Here is a 20,929-nt window from a genome sequence, read left to right on the forward strand (position 1 = left end):
TAGGGGGGAATAAAGTTAATCATTTGTGATCTATGGAAACAGTGACCTTAAATGGCAGGTGGAAGTAGGATGGAAAAGAGAGGAAAACAGTAACACAAAAACAGCAAGCAAGAAACATATGAGAAGATGCAGTACAGGAAAATACTGAGAAGAAACCATAGCTTGTGTATGGGAGAGTAAACACGTGTGTCTTGCCAATGTCTCATCTAGGAGCATGTGGTGCTATCCTATCTCCCACATTACATTGCAACATATTGATATCCACTCCTTTTTTTCTTTAAAAAAAATGTTTAGGGGCACTCTCATTTTCCTTCTCATATTGAAATACTGCCCCTCAATGAGGCCAAACTCAGATTCACAAAATGTTTAGGGGTATGCATACCCCTGCGTCCTCCCAGAAAAAAACAACACTGTTTATATCTTTCTAAGCACGGAAGGTCAGCAACTTACAATAATGCTTTCTGCTTTTGGTAAGATCAACCACAAGTAAGAGCAGGAAAGGATGTGGCAAAATGCAGAACTGGCTACTGCCTTTTAAACAGCAACAGAAACCAAGAGTCTGGGTGCCCCCAAAATAAACTGTCATAACAAGGCCGAGATAACAAATAGAGGAACATGAATTTAGTTTCTGCGGCTTCTTGTAATCACTGCAGAGATTGCAAAGCTTTCCTGGGGCCAATTAAAATCCAGGAGATTCTCCTGCTGGGACTCAAAGGCCAAGGTAAACTATATGAACTATGGCAAGCTTGTAGAATTTGCAGCTCATCAGCCAAGCACAGGCTAGTAGCTTACCGGTTTGCTAGTAAAACGGAATTATTGTGTTGTAAAAGGATGCATGTCTAAAAAGTGTGTCACCAACACGAAAGGTTTGGAAAGCTCTGGTGTATATGGTGCCACTTCGAGTTGGCAGTGCTGCTCAACTAACACTCAGGAAATGCTGACATAGGGGCTACATCACATAAAGTAATCATCTCAGGGATTGCATTCTCATTATTTGGTTATATGGGACGATCTTCTGTGGGATAATGAGTTGAGAAAACTCTGCTAATGAAATCACAGCCTGTGGATTGTATCCACTGCTCTGCAGGCATAGTGCCACTGATGCAACGGGACTTCTGTCTCATCTCCTCCCCTCGCACGCCCCCAAAATCTGCCCCAGAGGGCCCCCCAAGTGTCTGGAGGTGATTTTGAGGGGCAATGGAAGACTAGAGGAGAGGAAGAGGAATTTCCACTGTGCACGCAGAATGCTGCTGTGCCAGTGGAGCTGCAGTGTTGCATACTGCTGCACCCCAGCTCCCCACCTTGAAATAACAGCCGTGTGGCCAAGGATGAGATGCATTTGTTGTTGTTTGGCATACAGGAAGCCTATCAAATGCATTTTTCCAGCTGACTGGCCTGCTTTTTCAGGAGAGATGGGCAAAGCTTGATTGGTATACAGGACTCAGCTAACCAAGCTACTTTCTTATGAAGTCAGAAAATACCGCGTCTCAGGAGTGCAATGGATCCAAATCCCACGACTCCTGTTGAACGCTGCTGCTGCTACTACAATGGCGATAGGTTTCTCCCCTCCCTTATCTGGTGGTGGGCAGCAGTGGAAGGCGGTCCCTGCCTCCTTTGCCACCTAGGGGGTCTCTGCCCTTTGATTCTTTCTCATTTCCCAGGGTGCCTCCAATGTGGTTTGCTGCATGAGTGTTGGCAATACTGGCACACTGCTTGGGAATGCATTGCAACAGACCAATATTTCACAGACACACAGAGAAATATTTTTTTGTAACAATTTCCAGTGGTAAGGTATTAGCTAACTTCAATCCCTTCCCTACTCACTCGGGACTAAGCCACACTGAACTCAGTAGGACTTACTTTTCAGTAGATGGGTATAGAATTAAAGCATTCACAGGGTAACAGAATGCAATACCTGATGAGCTAATATATAGATATTATGTCCAACATCTTTTGGTGAAATATCGTCACCCCCATTTTCCTCATCATGTTCACTCTCCAGACCTTGACTGTATGCATTCTTCATTACATCCACCTTCAAAACAAATTGAAATGCAGTTGACATAAAATATACTGATGCTAGTTTCAAAGTAATAAATCAAATTTGCATTCAAATCAAATTTGGATTAAATTCAACAGTTCATTTCAGAGAGGATATACCGTTACTTTTTTTTCAAATCAAGAGGAAATGTGCAAAAGTTCATTGGAGTGTGTGGTGGTGGGGGTGGGGGTCTACTTCTCCTGCATACAGTGGAACCTCAGGTTCGTACTGTCCTCCTTACGAGCACTTCGGGCAACGAGCTCCACTATCCCAGAAGTAGGTGCTCCTGGTTGTGAACTTTGCTCCGGGATGTGAGCAGAAGTTGCGCAGTGGCGGCACAGCACCCCATTCATGAAAGTGCGCCTCAGGTTAAGAATGGTTTCAGGTTAAGAACGGACCTCCGGAACAAATTACGTTCGTAACTGGAGGTACCACTGTATAAAGAACTTTCAGTGGGGGAGACGGAGTTAAGTTATTAAGCATAATGGTGCCCATTAAAAGGAAAAAAATAAGTGGACACCAGAGTTTCTCATTTCCAAGTTGCTGATCAATAGGGGTATCCAACTGCTTGCCTCCAGAGAAATAAATAATGCGTAAAGGTCAGATAATCTTTCTTTTATCAGGAAACATCACAAAGAAGGGATTTTTTTTGTTTTTTCTTGGGGGTAAATCAGACAATGGAAATTTTAAGAATTTGGGGAACCAAAGTATTACAGGAAAAGTAGTCTGTATGACAAAAATGTTGACCAGATTTTTCTCTGGTGAGAAACTGTGAATAAGAGTTATTTGAGCTATTAAATCCTTGGCCAACAACTAATTTTTGAAATGAAGGAGGGGATGAAAGGCCATGATTCTCAGACATGTGGGGTCTACAGCCTTCATCTTTTGCTTCCCTTATTCATATCCACTCAGTATTGACACTGGCTGGGAGTCAGCAGTGGAGATCCAGGCTAGAAGTCTGGCGGAGACTCTTGTCACTGTCATCTCTCTCTCTCTCTCTCTCTCTCTCTCTCTCTCTCTCTCTCTCTCTCTCTCTGTGTGTGTGTGTGTGTGTGTGTTGTATGCTGGAAGAGAGCTGCAGAGAATGGGGATGGAGTTGTCAGAGCCCTCTTGCAGTTCATACTGGGAAAGGCTGGGTGAAAGAACCTTTCCCCTGCATCTTGAATTGTAAAGAAAAAGCAGCTGATCTGAACAATAAAAAGAAGGTGAGAGGGTGGAAGCTGAGGTTAAAGCAGGCATCCCCAAACTTTGGCCCTCCAGATGTTTTGGACTACAATTCCCATCTTCCCCAACCACTGGTCCTGTTAGCTAGGGATCATGGGAGTTGTAGGCCAAAACATCTGGAGGGCCAAAGTTTGGGGATGCTTGGGTTAGAGGAATGTTGGAGAAATCCCCAAATACTAACATTCAATCAATAAAATGCAAAGTAATGCATAATTTGCTGGCTCATCTTATTTATTTATCAAAATCATTTTATCAATATCAAAATCATTTCCCATTCAAGGATCCCAAAATGATTTACAAAATGAAATCCCAACACTAAAATATTAAAAACATGTAAAATCAAAGTAGTATTAAAATATACATTAAAAATCTAAATAAAATCAACAACAAACGATAATCACAGTCAGCAATATACACAATGCCAAAAATGAGCCAATAACCCAGTTGGGGAAAGCCTGAGCAAACAGATGTGTTTGTAGCAATCTTTGGCTGCAGGGAATGTGTTTCAAAGAGTTGCACTGCTACAGAGAAGACCTGCAAATAGCATATGGTAAAAAACGTCACCACTAAGAACTCCTCCTCTGATGATCTTAACATCCTGCCAAAGGCCTACATAGGGGAAAGCTATATTTTAGGTCTTCTGGTCCTGAGCTGTTGGCTTTATATGTCAGCAACAAAGCCTTGAAAATGGCTTGAAAATGGCTTGGTGGCTAACAGGCAGCAAAAATACCAAAATTGTATTAATTTGGAGCTAATTAGTGTAATTGGGTTTATATTGGAAAATAATTGATAAAATGGCTATAACCTATGTTGGGCCCTTGGGACAGCACAACCTCTATTTGCAAGGAAGCAAAAATGTTTTATTGAATTTAAGCCTACAGTATTTTATTTTATAATACAGGTTTTTATGGTTAACTTAGGTTCTTCGGCTTGTAATGTTCTCCCAAGAGAGCTTGCTGAAGTATGATAATTTAGTTAAGAAAACTATTATAGAAAATAATGCTTAGAATGAAAAACAGTAATGAAGTCATAAAGACAGACCTCTTTAAATGCTTGACCTGTTTAAATAACTATTTGTGACTTGCGGCTCCCATCCTGATGTGACATCCAGTCACTGTCTGGATGCCGAAACCATTAAGCAATATCAGATAATTTATTTTACAAAATGATGGTGACATTTTCAATTAAAAAGATAAAAAAATACAAATATTTACTTACCAGCTCTCTTGGTCTCATGTTGAAAAGGATTCTTTCAGCATTTTCGCTGTCATGCCTGCTTTCCATAATAGCCAACAAAAGCTTGGAGGCATTATTCTGAGAAGACAGAATTGAATTGATGCAGTTAATTTTTATTTCATGAATTAACGATCCCTGTATTGCTTTAATTGATATTGCTAGGGCTGCTTTCTTCATTAGATAAGATTTTAAACTGCTTGCATTTTTTGAAAGACATAACACCAGTGCAGTGTATAGCTAATTAACTGATTTCTTTGCAAGTGTGTATGCGGAATAGATCAGATCAGAAGAATCTTTAAATGCATCAGCCACTAGCTATTGCAATAAAATAAAATATACTGTAGATAGAGGTAAAACCTAACTATACAAAGTACATTTTGGAGGTTTACATCACTAATCAAATAATTTTAATTTATTTTAATTGCCCCCACTAAAAACCTTGCAGTTTTCTCTGTCACCTGACCTGGTCATCTAGAAGGACGGACAATGGTTAAGCAAACCGGCATGGGCAATAATAGAGGCTTGCACTCTTTCTAAAGATTTGAGGAGTGAGATTATCATCCCTCTATTATTATTATTATCCCTCTATTACTGACTCAATACTGCCACCTCCACACAGACATGACTGTTTTTCCAGCAGAATTTTTAAAAATCAACCCTCAACTACAGCCGAAGGTGAAAGTGCAAAAATGCAAAAGTGAAAGCGTGTCTGTATTTTGTAATTGTTTAATTTTGCAAATAGGGTGCCAATGTGTCTAAATGACTAGGTGGAAAATCATACCATGGACAAAATTTCCTTATTGTGGCCAAATTATTCTGTCGCTCAATATCATATAGGTGCTGTCTAATTAAATTATTTGCTTTATGAAACGCAGTGTTAATAAACTTTTGTGGTGATAAACCAGAAAAGTAAAGCTTTTTGTTGACAGTTTTAGTCCAAGTACTCTCATGACAACCTTGTGATACCAAGGGTAATGGACCAGTGGGGATTAAATTCAGGCGAAGCCAATAATTAAACATCCTATGCCAAATCTGTAATTCAACATAGGGGAGGTTAGCCTCTAAACACAATGAAGCATTTGGAACACAGGATGGAACAGAAAAAAATTGCCTTAGGAACTTAGATTGAACTGCTTCAGTAGATCCAAGGTGAGCCCTGTCCAAATCTCAGCCCCATACAATAACTGTGCTGGGGTTTAGCTCTAAACACTTCAAGTGCTGGTGCTGTGGGATTGCCAGAGTGTCAGAATTTTGGAGCTCTGAGGTGCTTTTTCCTTTGCATACAGTATTTCTGATGTGCTCCCCATGACCCTGTTGACTGAAAAATAAGGTCGAGGTATTTAAAGACTATATATGGGCCCTATAGTTTCTTGAAAACACAATGACTTTAGTTTTCTTGTAATTCACAGCCAGCTGTTCCCTTTGACAGTATCCTGCAAATTCCCTCATAAATCTTTTTAGGCCCATTTTTGTTTGAGATAGAAGTACCACATCATCTGCGTATAATAATATAGAGATGGGTTTTTTGGCCAATTTAGAGGTGTAATAGGGACCCAGGTGGCGCTGTGATTAAACCACTGAGCCTAGGGCTTGCTGATCAGAAGGTCGGCGGTTCGAATCCCTGTGACGGGGTGAGCGCCCGTTGCTTGGTCCCAGCTCCTGCCAACCTAGCAGTTCAAAAGCACGTCAAAGTGCAAGTAGATAAATAGGAACCGCTACAGCGGGAAGGTAAACGGTGTTTCCATGTGCTGCTCTGGTTTGCCAGAAGCGGCTTTGTCATGCTGGCCACATGACCTGGAAGCTATACGCCGGCTCCCTTGGCCAATAATGCGAGATGAGCGCGCAAGCCCAGAGTCGGTCACGACTGGACCTAATGGTCAGGGGTCCCTTTACCATAGAGGTATAATACTCTGGGGATGTTAAACTCTGGACAATATAATTTATAAATAAATTAAACACTTAGGAGCTAGGATACAACCTTGCTTAACTTCCTTTGTGGCTGGTACAGATCCTGTGAGCTGCCTATTTGTAGAGCAACGCGCTTTCAGCACAGCGTTTTTATATAGACATTTAGTCAAGAACAATAATATTTTATCTATACTTGAAGAGTTCAGATTATCCAACAGTCTTACTCGAGAGACTGAATCGAATGCAGCTTTCAGATCAATGAAAACTGGCTCTACCACCTTTTGCTGAAATGTATGCTGAATATATGGCAGGCTGATAGGGCGTTAACTGTGCGCCACCTGCCAGCTCATGTACACAGTACAATCCAAGTGCAATATACGCACGTAAACACATTGGCCCCAAACATGCAATCCATATTGTGTTCATGGAACAGCTGCCAGGACATGAGCACACATGCCAGCACTCCAGCTCACCCTGTGTTTGCTACACACACTTTTGTGAATGTGTGCACAAACCTCATATTAAGAATTTGGAAATATTTGGGTTCAATATTTTTAAAATCTCATGTACAGTAAGTGCAAAGCTTTAGCTTATGCTTTTTGGCAAACACACCGACCCCCGAGTGCATATCCCATTAGGAGTGTGTTTTGCCCAGGAAGGGAATGCTCCTTAGTTCAAAGAATTGACTGCAGGCGATGTTTTTTAAAGAAATGCATCATGCAATATCATGCAAGCTGACCTCCTGCTACCAGCACAATTGCGGAATACTGCAAGAGGCAAGGTGGCAGCAAGGTGAAAGTGCAACTGCAGAGCAAATCCAGTGCTCCTGCTGGTACATTTACACCACACCAAACTTGTGGCTGCCTTGCCCCTTCCAGAAAGCTGCTATGATACTAGTGGTGGGAGGTCAGGCACATGCTGGCCCCCAACCCCTACTGCACCAATGTCAATCTGAAGCCCAGTTCTATGAGCTGCTGTGCAAGTAGAGTGGCTTGTGAGTTTGAGCCATTGGATACTAGATGAGCAGAGGTGATTAAGGCTGAAATCCGAGATATGCATACCTAGAAGTGAGTTCCACTGAACTCAGTGGAACTTATTGATGAGAAAATATGTATAGGATAGCCCTGTAAATGCTGTACCTTCAACTGAAGCACTAGGTCCATACGGTATTTTCCAAGAGGATTGATATCATTCAGGATCAGGGCAATGATAATGTCTATGCCATTAGACTCATGTGTCGCTATGCAGGACTAGAACATAAAAATAATTATAAAGACAATAGTGTATATATTGCAAATTTTCAGATAACAGCTTTCAGCTATATAATAATTATTTGGGGTCTTAGGTGACACAGTCTGAGCAAGCAACAAACATATGCAAACCCACCCCAAAACACCCCAAAAGAAATTAAGCCCCCCTTTTTTCAAAGGTTATGTGTTATAACAGCCTGAATTCTACTTATTCCACAGCAGCACTAGCAAATGTAATCTAAGAGCTAGATCAATAACTCTGTAGCATGGAGCAGCGCAGTGTCACTCCAGAATCCTGAAATAATATTTCACAAATTTTGTAAATACTCTAAAGAAGTACAGAAATGCTATGTATCGTACAAGGTCCAGGGCTGGGTCTTAGTTAAACTAAGACCTTTGCCTCAGGCAGAAAGGTGGGGTACAGAAAGGTGGCAGCTGGCATGTTTCCCCCCAACTCACCACCTACCCACCTCCATTTAGATAGATAGATACTGCTGCTTTGCAGTGCAACACTTTACTATTCTCAAACTTTAAATAGTATTTTGTGCCACTATGACAGAGTAGCACAGACCCTACAGGACCCCCTCTCCTACAATGAACAGAGCTTTCTAAACTGTGTGTCGCGACACTTTAGTGTGTTGGCTGTAGTGTGTAGATGTGCCATGCAAATGCTCCCTGCGCTCCTCCTGGGGCTGGAAAGGGGTTAGTTGAACCTCTGGTTTGCTAGTAAAACTGAATTACAAGCTATTGTCAGGAGGGGCTCTGAAGAGCCTGATACAGTAGCAAAAGGAGGAGGAGGAGGAGGAGGAGGAGGAGGAGGAGGAGGAGGAGGAGGAGGAGGAAGGTCAGAGCATGTAGGGGCAACATACAGTGCAGCAACAGCTGTGCCTCAACCAGCAAAACGTCTTGTTCCTGTCCCTAGGCAGTGCCATGGCTCAGTGAGAGAACCCATCTTTCGATGGCAGAAAACCCCAGGTTCAATTTCTGACAACACCAGGCAGGTCTGGGAAACCCTGGCAGTCAGAGCGGAAAGTAGTAAGCTACATAATCTAATGGTGTTAGATTATGTAGATTTCATTATCAATAAATCACTTGTGAAAGGTATTCAAGGGTTTTAGATCATATGTGGCAGTCAATCAATAATATGGTATTATGGGCATAATCTACCCAGAATTAAGCTCCTAAAAACACGTACAGTATTAGAAGATTTTTCAATTAGAAAAGAACAATAATTAACTAATGTTTCAGCAACTAATTTGGAGAATATTTATTTCCAATGGGGGAGAGTTAAACATGTGAAATGAATGGGATTTAACAGGCTTTGTTAGATCATTACCATAATACAGAACATTAAGATTAATATGTATTACTTTGGTACCCAAGAATTGTTAGTGTTGCAAAAATTGTTTTGCAGCTTTACAAGTTGTGACATTAAAACTTTTGGACCACATCCAAACACAAGGGCATTTGTAAAGGCATTTTACAAATTAAAACTGTTCCTGCATTGCCCAGTGATAGGTTTTGTGCTAAACACTCAAAACCCAGTCCAAACCTTCAACATTTATAAAGCCTGAGAATTCTCAGAATGATAAACTGCTAAAACCTTTACAGCATAGCCAAGACATCTGCTAAAGAATTATTAAAAAGAAAAGCTAGAAATCAATCAATCAATTAAAACCTTTATTGGCATCATCTACAAACATTTAAAATAAATAGTCCAGTATGATCACATCACCAACTCATCAGTACAATCACTTGCCAAAAGGGAGGGGAGGCCAGCAATCTATTTCACCTCTGTGGGTCTCCAACAGGGGCAGGATCCTGTAATGTACTTTGGAGACAAAAGATGAAATAGAGGAACAGTCTTGGTATGTTCCTGGTCTCTCCCCTGTAATAGGAAGCGTGTAACCTTTATCTCCGGTTTCCAATTTGGAATACATAGTTGGTCCAAGTATTGCTGGAGGATATCATCATACATTTTGCATTTAAGGACCATGTGAGCTAGAGTTTCAACCAGGTGGGCGTCACATGGGGCAGATCCTGTCTCCTTCTGCCATCCCTGCAAACCTACCCCAGAGGAGGTTAGAGGGGTTAGCGTTGAACCTAGCCAGCGAGAAAGCCCTTCTTTCTTGCGGGTTGAACAGAAATTGTAAATAATTGGGATTAGATTCCTGCTCCCAAGAGAGATGAAAATAAAGAGGGGAACATGTTTTCCTCGCGGCTAAAGTCAATTCTGTTGCTCTATGTCCCATAACCTAGTTTTTAGCATGGCTTTGGTGGTTGGAAAAGCCCCGGCTCCTAGGAGGTCCTCTGAGAGCCCAAGTTGTCGTATCTTTGTATAGAACAGTTGTAATCCTGGGGAGGGGAAGGAGTCTGACAGAACTTCGCTTAGTAAGGAATCTTTATCTGCTGAGAAGCAAATGCTTAGCCAGCATAAAAGAAAACTCATCCAGGGAGCTGTCTCAAGCTTGTGTTGGCCTCCCTCTAGGCACAAGGCTGCATAGGGTACACAGCGTGGGACAGCAAAGATCTTATATATATAGAAAAGCTGCCTGCACTCGCTCTAGTGACTGCATGAACCCTGACATCCAGATTGGAATTCCTTAGAGCAGTTGAGCTCTGGTTTTAGCATTAAAGGCCTTGAGGGCAGAAGGGATGTGTTGGTTACCTCTTGTTGCTGAGAAGCACGTTATGGCCTGCATAGACAGCTTGCTGGCGTTTACCAGTGCTTCACAGTGCGAAGACCACCGGAGCCTGTGATGGAAATTGATCCCCAGATATTTGAATTTGGGAACCTGTTGGATGTGTTTCCCACCAAACCATCATTTTGCTGACGAGCTGGAACGTGTCTAGAAGAGGGCAACCAAAATGGTCAAAGGCCTGGAAACGATGCCTTATGAGGAACGGCTTAGGGAGCTGGGTATGTTTAGCCTGGAGAAGAGAAGGTTAAGGGGTGATATGATAGCCATGTTCAAATGTATAAAAGGATATCATATAGAGGAGGGAGAAAGGCTGCTCCAGAGAAGCGGACACGGAGCAATGGATTCAAACTACAAGAAAGAAGATTCCACCTCAACATTAGGAAGAACTTCCTGACAGTAAGAGCTATTCGACAGTGGGATTTGCTGCCAAGAAGTGTGGTGGAGTCTCCTTCTTTGGAGGTCTTTAAGCAGAGGCTTGACAGCCATCTGTCAAGAATGCTTTGATGGTGTTTCCTGCTTGGCAGGGGGTTGGACTGGATGGCCCTTGTGGTCTCTTCCAACTCTATGATTCTATGAGGCAGGCAGGATAAAGGTTGATAAAGGTTAACTTTCTGCAGATGGGCTTTGGGGCAGTCCTGGAACACAAGTGGGTTGCTCAATAGTTTGTGAGACATCTGGCCGGTTAGGCATTGTGTTATCTATCAGGAAAAAATCTGGTTGGTCCACGGCTGGGGGCAATCGCTGCTCAGTGCTTGGGGCATCTGGCTTCCTGGTGAGCATCTCCTGGTCGAGTTCGGATAATCCCCCAGATATCTGTGTAGTTTCTGATCTTGCTTGCTCAACCTCCGCAACTATGGGCAAGGTCTGTTCTATGAGGAGAAATGTGGATAAAGTTTCTGTGGTGTCAAACATGTTAATTCGGCGTATAGTTGGATCCAGCTCCTTAATCTGCAAACGTCTATCTTGATTGGGTGAGTCCCTTCCCAGGGGTTTCTCCTGATGAAAAGCCAGTATCTCCTCTTTTCCAGGCCTGCCATTATTCATATTCCTGCTGCCCATGCTAGCAGATTCATGGGGGTTTGCCCTGGGCTTGAGGAAGTCATGCATCGAATCTTGGATACAATTTGTTATTTCTTCAGTTTTCTCTAGTATGGAGTTAATTTGGGTTATGTTTATTGATGCTCTTTCCTCAACATTCCTAGGGAGCAGAGATTTCTTTGCAGTCACTCTTTGGAGCTCTCCTGTATTGACTACAGCTGTGTTAGTACCAGTCAGCGGCGCTGGTAGATTTCCACATTGGCTTAACCTTAAGGGTGGAGCAAAGCTTGGGACGGGGGGGGGGGGGTTGCTCAGGGGCTAGACGATTTGCCAGCCTCTGTATAGCTGGAAGTAGAGGTACTGCATCCAAGTCTGCAAACACCCTTTTGAGTATGATGTGGAAGCGATTCAGGAAGCTGCAGATTTTAGGGAGAAGCAGGGGGATGGCATGATTTTGAAATTTGAGAAGTAGCTTTGTTACTTTTGGATGGCTCAGCAGTTTTTCCAGCGTTTTTAAGTCCAGAGAGCCTATATCCAGTCTCAGAAGTTCGGATAAGGAGGAGCAGACTCTCAATCTGGAAGATCATCGTCCTTTGTTCTCCCAGTTACAGTGGTGCCTCGCTTAACGAATGCCCTGCAAGATGAAATTTTCGCTTAAAGAAAGGATTTTTCTAGCGGAGGTTGCCTCGCTAGACGAATTCATTTTACGAAAAATTCGTCTAGCGAATCGCGGTTTCCCATAGGAATGCATTGAAATTCAATTAATGCGTTCCTATGGGCAATTTTTTTTAAAAAATAATAATTCCAATGCATTCCTATGGGATTCACTAGACAAATTTTTCGTTATAAGAATAAACCCGTGGAACGAATTAAATTCGTCTAGCGAGGCACCACTGTATTTTGGATAATCAGCACTATCTGATCCAGCTGCAAACACCTCCTGGTATGGGGGGACGGACCCTTGGGCTCCTCCTGGAGGTTGTAAAAAAGCTAGAAATGTGTTTCTTGGTTTCATTGCCAATGGGGTGATTAATTTGTTTTTATTGTGTTTCTGCAAAGACCACCTGTGCATTCTGTTGCCACACACATCTTTGCTTATATACGAATGTGAATGCATGTGCATAAACATGCTTTCTCTAAGAAAAAAATATTGCTATGGTTGTCACCATGATACTTTATGATAGTGACCATCTTACATATGCACACACATGCATATATGTACTTTAGGGCAGGAACAAAGATGGTGTGGTTAAAGACTCAGAGTGGGAAGCCCTGCCACTCCAAATACCCAATTGTTAAGGGCTGCCAGGTTGTCACCAGGGAAAACAGGTCGATCACGATCTACTGGTTGATCGTGGGTGCCCCTGGTTGATCCTGTGATCAACAACTTTGGCTTCCTAAAAAAAGCTCAACAACCAAAATCCAATGGGTAGATCACTGCCATTTTTTAACTCTTGGGAGTTGGACATGCCTGACCTATGACAATGCAGGAGGAAACAGTGCAGATGCTATGCCTGCTACATGATCCATCTCTGGTCCATCCACTCTCTCTCTCCTTTGCTTGCTTTAGTGATCAGGACATGGAAGGATGATGAATGGAAGCAAGATGGAAGCAAGGGATGTTCAACTGCTACAAAACCTCTCACTCAATCTTTAACATGAAAGTAAGTAAGTAAAACTTTAATACGGTCAAAGACCAGCAAATTTAACATGAAATGTAAAATCAGGTTCACTAGGTTGCAAACTAGCAACCCTACAAATACCAATATTAACTGATAACATAACCAGAAAACTTACCTTACATGTGTCCACTCAACCACTTAAATTTGTGGAATTAGCACTGCTACAGGTGCCACATAATACCTGTTATGCATTTCAAAGGACTCAGCCATTTAGTGTGGCAGCACCTACACTTTGGAACTCCCTGCATACTGAGCTCATGCAGGAGTCTTCACTCTACTCTTTTCAGCGCCTGCTAAAAACATTCCTGTTTAAACAAGTCTACCCACTTTGAGGTTGTTGCTTTTCAATCAAGCAGTGTATAAATTTTATAAAATAAATAAACATGCAGTTGAAAAAATACACCAGAAAAGGCCTGGCCTAGTTTGAAAAAAAATATCTTTCAGACCTGAGTTTCCAATGGCATTTGTTGCAGCATAAAGAAATGAAGCACAAAGCAGCAGGTATTATCCTGCTATTAATTAGGTCATGGCACTTTTAGGATACAGATCAAAATTCAGTAAAGATTATTCAATAGAAGTTTTTAAGTTACCTGGTTTTCATGGCATGGACCTTGACAATATTCAGTCAAGCTTTCAAGTGTCTGGTTCACCAGAGCTACATTCTTCTCATTGATGTACAAGCCCAAAAGTCCTAGTCCACCTGTTGTACTTCCACAAATGCAATCCAAAAACTGAAGTGTCTCACATACTAGGTTGTAGTTGGTCTTGTTGTTCTGATTTCTTAAAAAGTTCTGAAAAATAGGGGGGGGGATCATATGCATATGCAGACATCATATTAAACATGCTGGTTCAATTCAGTCTGGCATTATCCAAAACCATTGTTAAAGTAGCTTAATTATTGCAATTCCATGTGATGTCTGAAGTGATATTCACTGGTTTGCCACCAACTGATAAACAAAAATTGGAAACCACAGTTTGAATAGGTTTTGTAAACTGTGGTCTGAACTTAGCATAATTTTGCATTATTGCATTATTGAATTGGCAAACCATAGTTACAAACCCAGGAAACTCCCTTACAGTGAGTCGAATTATTTATCTTTTTTTAAAAAATCATTTTTGTTGGTTTTACAAATACAAAATACAAACAGAGAATAAAAAGTATATCTAGATACTGTAAAGCGATTATCTGAATCTCAAGACTTGCCTCCCCCAGGAGTCTATCAGTCTAGTTCAATATTGTCAACAATGACTCTCCAATGTTTCAGGCAAGGAAAGGGTCTCTCTTAGCCTGAACTGGAGATGATGGCAACTGAACCTGGATGCAAAAGGACCATTGCTCCACAGCTAGAAACTGTGCTATCACAGAACCAGGAGTGGATTTGGGAATGTTTTGGACTGGGGGTTGAGCAGATAGAAACCAACTCTAAACCGTGTTCTAAATTACAAAGCTTGCAAATTATGGTCTGAACTGAGCCAATACTGAAAACAAATATGAGATATGAAGAACAAACTGTCACAAATTAGCAAATTTTGCATTATCATAACTCTCCTCCAAATTAATTTCCAGGGTTGAAAATAAAAATATTAAAGTCATTCAAATCAAGTAATATTTCTAGGGAGTAGCACTGAATTTTTTTAAAAAAAAACCTTTAAAGCTTAAAACATGTTAGTACACTGACTGCATAAACCATATCAACAAGTTTATTTAAGTTTTTAAGATAAATATGCTCCCTTATCTTCATCACTTTTTTTGAGAATAAAAAAAACTTTATTCAGATTCTTTTAAAAAAATACAAATACAAATACATCTACAAACACATAATCAAACTTAAGCCACCCAAAATAAAGCATTAAATAAATTAAGTAAATTAACTTAAACTGAATTGTACAAAATAAACAAAATAAACATTAAACAAATTAAGACAGATCCCGAAACACAAATTCATAAAATATAAACATAAAAGCCTATACAATAGTTACAGGTAGGTAGCCGTGTTGGTCTGAGTTGAAGCAAAATTAAACAATTCCTTCAGTAGCACCTTAAAGACCAACTAAGTTTTTATTTTGGTATGAGCTTTTGTGTGCATCCGACGAAGTGTGCATGCACACGAAAGCTCATACCAAAATAAAAACTTAGTTGGTCTTTAAGATGCTACTGAAGGAATTTTTTTATTTAGCCTATACAATATAACTTAAAATTGACTTCCAATCGTTAGTATATCATTTCCCTTAATATATACACATAATTTGCTTTACCTCTTCTAAATTGGAATATAAAACTAATTAATTCACCTTTTCATGTATACATATTCTCATGTGCCATCTTAATCAAAACAAATCACTAACTCTGTTTTTATACCTTCTTTTTTGAAATAATCTTCAACATATTTCCATTCACCTTTCGATCTTAGCTTTGGTATATTCTTAATTGCCGCTGTCATTCTTGCCAAATTCATAAATTCTACTAATTTGATCTGCCACTCTTGGATTATAGGTACATTCTCCCCCAGGCCCGGCCCTACGGCCAGGCTGGGTGGCGCAGGGCACCAGGGTGCCCTCCCGCCAGGGGGGGGCGCCGCATAGCCGCGCCCGGCAGCCACGCAGCAGCGCCCGGCAGCCAAGCTGCGCCCGCCTGCCGTGCTGCGCCCACCCGCCCACCACGCAGCAGCGCCCGGCAGCCCAGCTGCGTGCTGAGCCCGCCTGCCCGCAGCGCTGGGAAACGGGGCGGGGGGGCCACCGGAGGGATCCGCCGCACCACGGCGCCAGGGATGCTTAAGACAGCCCTGTTCTCCCCTTTCCAGTTCTGAGCTATAAGTAATTTCGCTGCTGCGCAGGCATACAAAAAATATTTTCCCTATCTTCTGGTATATTTTCTGGGATTATACTTAATAAGCAATACTCAGGTTTCTTTTTGAATGTAATTTTCAACATCTTTTTCAATTTCTCATATATCTCATTCCAAAATTTATAAATGTTTATACACTCCCATCAACATGGAAAATAACTGCCCACTTTCTCCTGGCACTTCCAACATTCCTTTGATTCCGTTTTAAAGATCTTTGCCATCTTTTCTGGTATTAAGTGCCACCTATACACTACCGGTAGCTTAATCATATTTTCTTTAATTCCAGTACATGCTGTGAATTTCATAGTTGATCTCCATAATTTATCCCATTGAACTTTATAAATTGGTTGTCCTAAATCCTGGGCCCATTTCGTCATTACAGTTTTTATCTCTTCATCTTTTAATTCCCATTCTAATAGGAATTTATACATTTTCGCTAATGGCTCAATGGAATCATCAACTAAAATTTCCTGTAATTTAGATCCCCCCCAATGAATCCTATTTCTTTATGTTTTTTAAATAAGCTCGTTATTTGGAGATTATGTAACCAGCTTGTGCAATGTTGCTTAATTTGTTCAAATGGCTTTAACACAAGTTGGTCTCCTTTTATTATCAATTCTTAGCCATTTCCTATCCTTACATCGGCCACTCATCATATTCATCTCTAATGGTGAAGCCCACCAAGGTGTTTTCGGTTCAATTAGATGTTTATATTCTTCCCATATTTTAAACACTGATATTTTAATTATATGATCCGTGATTTTTTTTATTTCCCCTTTTTTTCTTGTAATAAGTATATGCACACAAGATTTTTAACAAGCAATTCTTCCCACAATATGCAGTCCCGCCCGGGGTCTACCCATAGCTGCCAAGTTTTCCCTTTTCTCACGAGGAAGCCTATTCAGCATAAGGGAAAATCCCTTTAAAAAAGGGATAACTTGGCAGCTATGGGTCTACCATTTAAAACTTCTCACATTCAGGCTTGAGGAATCTTCCAGAAGGAATTTTCGTAAAGTTTCAGAGGAGAATTCCAAATAATATTGTAAGGGTGTAAATTTTGATAAAAGGGGTAAAATAAGTCGAGCTCATTCTTCACTATAAAATTCGCAAAATAAAAGGATATGAGTGACAGATTCCACCTTGTTAGCCATGCAGGGGCAAAGGCACTCATGAATTGGCCATACAGCACAGCTGAGGGCATTGCCTAGAAAAGCCACTTCCGCGCTTGCGTCGGAGGTGGGGTTGTGGGCCTGCCCGACTGTACCATCGCGTAGGGGCTGAGAGTTCAGCCCCTGCGCGATGGTGCGCTCCCGCCTGCGTCACACCCCGACCAGCCAATGAGGCTGGGCGGGGCGGGGCCACACCGTTTAAAGGCAAGGGGCGGCTGCAAAATTATGCCATGATTTTAGACATCTATAATTCTCCGGGATAAAGGCATCTTCTTGTTGTAATTCAGCATCGTGAAGTCTCTAAGTAATGATTATTTTTGCCTTGTTCAAAGTTCCGTTAAAAAGATCTTCAGGATTTAGGCCAATTTGTTTGATCCTATTAGTTATTTGCGTAAGCCAGGGTGGATAGGGAACTGCGGCCAGTAAGTGAGGCAACATTCCCTTTGGATTGTAATGAATTTTCAACCAGAGGGATATTGCTTGCTCCCAGACTTTTAATTCGACTCTGGGAAGTCCTGCCTCTTGCCTTAACACTGCATTAGGGTACCAAACAGCGATCTTAAAATTTTTGATTGTACTGTTTCAAGGGTCTTAAGATTAGCAGAAAGTCCAATTTGAGAGCCGTACAAGAGTTGGGCTAAAGATTTTGCCTGGAAAACTTTTAGGGCTATTCAGCCTTTCCTTCTGAATAATCTAAGGGTGGCATTTGCACTTCTTCCTGCTGAAGTAGCTGATGTGGTCAGGTGTGTTGAAAATTTAGCATTATAAGAGAAGGTTATGCCTAAGTATTGGAAGATCTTAGTTTGTTCTATGGCGTTCCCCCTTCATAGTCCAATTGTCTTTCTTGAAAGAGCGGTCGAAATGAACCATTTAATTTTAGCAAAGTTAATTGTTAACAATTCAGTGTTACATTGGTCGCTAAACTTCCCTAAGGCTTGTTTCAAACCAACTTTAGTTTGAGAAAGAAGAACAGCGTCATCCGCATACATTAGAATTGGTACTTTTCTACGACTGGAAAACACGGGGGAAGGGAGTATTGATTTCATGACAGCATGTGATCAAATAATTAACATAGATATTGAACAAAAAAGGAGCTAATAAACACCCTTGTCTAACTCCTCTTTGGACTGGGATTCCTCTAGAAAGTCTGCCATCCTGGGCGTCATTGCAATGTGTAGTTTGTCTTGCTTTTGCGTCCGACTCCTCTCCATGATCTCCACCATAGAAAAGGGTGCCAATACGGAGTTCCGCAGTTCCATGCTGCTTTTTTAATTTCAGCGAGAGACCCGTACTCTCGTCTTTTTGGGGGGTTTAATCTTACGCCAATCTCCCCCTATATTTATCACTGTTAACAGTTCGCCCCAACTTAAGTGGAGCACCGTTTTTCAACCCGCTCACTAGCGCACCCTTGCCGGAAGTCCCCTTATCTTCATCACTTATAGGCAACTAAATTTTACTCAGAGTGGATTTATTGAAAACAATGGACCTAAGTTAGTCATGTCCAGCAGTGGCCAGTGAGGCAGCCTGGGTGAGGCACCAGTGCTCTCCTGGCTTCCCAAATAGCAGGTTGCTGGTGTTTACTGAGGTACAGAGTGGGGTGCAGGGTGCTTGGTGTGGTCTGTGGTAGTAGAGTCATTCTGGCACTCCTAGTGCCACACACTGCATTCCCCTCAGGAACCATCATGCATAGAGCATAGACAAACAGCTTTGCAAAATATATGGTGGGTTGTTTTAAACTATTTAAATTTCATTGAGACGTAGGGTAGAAAGCATGGGCTGCAAAATATCATGAAAAATAGCTTCAAAATTCTCTCAGATGTTTTAAGGCCTGCTCATACAATGAGCTTCCTCCACTTGTATTACTTTCATATTTCTATGGCGGCTACTCCATTTGCAAGGTTAGGGATAAAAACAGTCAAAAGCATACCTGAAGTTCTCGATTGTGATTCTCACATAATAACTGAAGAAACCTTAGTATTGGTTGCATAATCACAATAGCAGGACTCATTGTCATTTCTTCTGAAGATTTTTCATCTACATTCCCGGCATCTGTTCCAGCACTCATGAGATCTATTTCTGGGTCCATTTCTCGGCGGTATACGCAATAAGCTTTAGATGTTGCCATCGAGGCTTCTGTTAATTGCCCCTTCATTCCTTCTTTCAGATGCAGATTTGAATCTCTTACTATACATAAGATAACAAATAACCAATGAAAATCAATAAAAAGGTGGTAGACTAATGACCTATATTATAGCAAAATCTTCCCAACACATGGTGGCAGGCATGAATATGAGTCAAGATTTTGGCAAGGAACACATTGAGAACCCAATCACAATAGCCAACAGTGAGGATCAAATTGGAAGATATTTGGCGGTGGAAGTATTGATTCAAGGTGAGAAATATTTGTTTGTGGGAGTATATGCACCTAATGAAGGGAAATCTCTTTCTTTAATTTCTTTAAAAAGCTCCATGAGGAACTGTTGGAATATATGGACTATACAGTGATTTTGATGGGGGACCTGAACACAGTGGCTTCTACTATGATGGATAGATCACAAAGGCAAAAAATATCTAATGAAGGCAGACTGCCCAGAACTTTTTTTGAGATGTCAGACAATCTGGACCTGGTGGATATTTGGAGATTGAGAAATCCATTAGAGAAAGAAAGTACATTTTTCTCAGATTCACAACAATCATGGTCCAGGATTGACTATATATGGATAGCAAAGAATGTGGCAATGAAAGTGACCAAAGTAGACATCTGCCCTAGGACGCTTTCAGACCATAAGGCAGTAATGATGGAATTGAAGCTATTTATTCAGGGTTCGTTTAGATGGAGAATGAATGATGCTCTGATGAGAAATGAAGGAATAGTACATAAAGCTCAAGAGACACTTAAAGATTACTTCAACATGAATCTAAACACAGAAACGGAGTTAAAGACAATTTGGGATGCCAGCAAAGCGGTGATGCAAGGATTTTTAATACAGCAGAATGCAATTAGGAAGAAACAGCAAGATGAGAAAAAGATAAGGTCTTACAACAACTAAAGGACAAAGAGAAGAAATTGAAAGGCCCAAAGACAAACAGCTACAGAAGGAATTCAAGCTGTTACAGGTGCAGTTAACTCAAATAATGAATTTAGAGATTGAGTGGAAAATAAAAATGATGAAACAAAGAAGTTTTGAATCTGTGAATAAATGTGGAAAATTGTTGGCATGGCAATTGAAAAAAGACAGAAACAGAGCAACATTACAAATATTAGGATTTAGGATAGATCCATTGAGAACCCAACTGAGATAAGGAAGGCCTTTCAAAAGTATTATAAACAACTGTATAAACAGGAGAAAGAGCAGAAGGAGAAAATTGAACAATTTCTGGGGAAACATGGACTACAAAAAATCCCAATAGACAAGAGAACGCTACTTGATCATAGAGTAACGAGACAGGAAGTGGAAGATGCAATAAAGCAGCTGTCATTAGGTAAATCACCAGGACCAGATGGACTGACAGCAAAATACTACAAAGTTCTAAAAGAACGGTTGATTGAACCACTGACAGATCTGTGTAATAAGATACTTGGAGGAGGCAAGGCACCTGAGTCTTGGAAATAAGACTCTGATACCAAAACCAGATACTGATAGAACACAGATGAGAAATTACCGCCCAATATCCCTTCTGAATGTGGATTATAAAATTTTTGCTAGTATTTTGGCATCAAGATTAAAAGGAATATTAAGAGATCAGATTCATAAAGATCAAGCTGGGTTTTTACCCAATAGACAATTGAAGGATAATATTAGAAACATTGTGGATATATTAGAAATGTTAGAA

General features: G+C 41.0%; 1 protein-coding gene across 9 annotated transcripts in view; it reads right to left on the minus strand.

Annotated features, from left to right (window-relative positions):
- ITPR2 (inositol 1,4,5-trisphosphate receptor type 2) overlaps positions 1-20,929 on the minus strand; it is a 264,276-nt gene that overhangs the window by 37,950 nt on the left and 205,397 nt on the right. For all 9 annotated transcript variants that reach the window (XM_035127537.3, XM_035127538.3, XM_088652318.1 and 6 more), the window contains 5 exons: positions 19,023-19,279; positions 13,672-13,872; positions 7,549-7,659; positions 4,484-4,579; positions 1,916-2,035 (listed from right to left, as the gene is read on the minus strand). In XM_035127537.3, the coding sequence (XP_034983428.1) occupies positions 1,916-2,035; positions 4,484-4,579; positions 7,549-7,659; positions 13,672-13,872; positions 19,023-19,279 (785 nt within the window). The remainder of the gene's footprint in view (positions 1-1,915; positions 2,036-4,483; positions 4,580-7,548; positions 7,660-13,671; positions 13,873-19,022; positions 19,280-20,929) is intronic.

This window comes from Zootoca vivipara, chromosome 9 (genome assembly GCF_965207765.1).
Source record: "Zootoca vivipara chromosome 9, rZooViv2.hap1.1, whole genome shotgun sequence".
In the NCBI taxonomy this organism is placed as follows: Eukaryota; Metazoa; Chordata; class Lepidosauria; order Squamata; family Lacertidae; genus Zootoca; species Zootoca vivipara.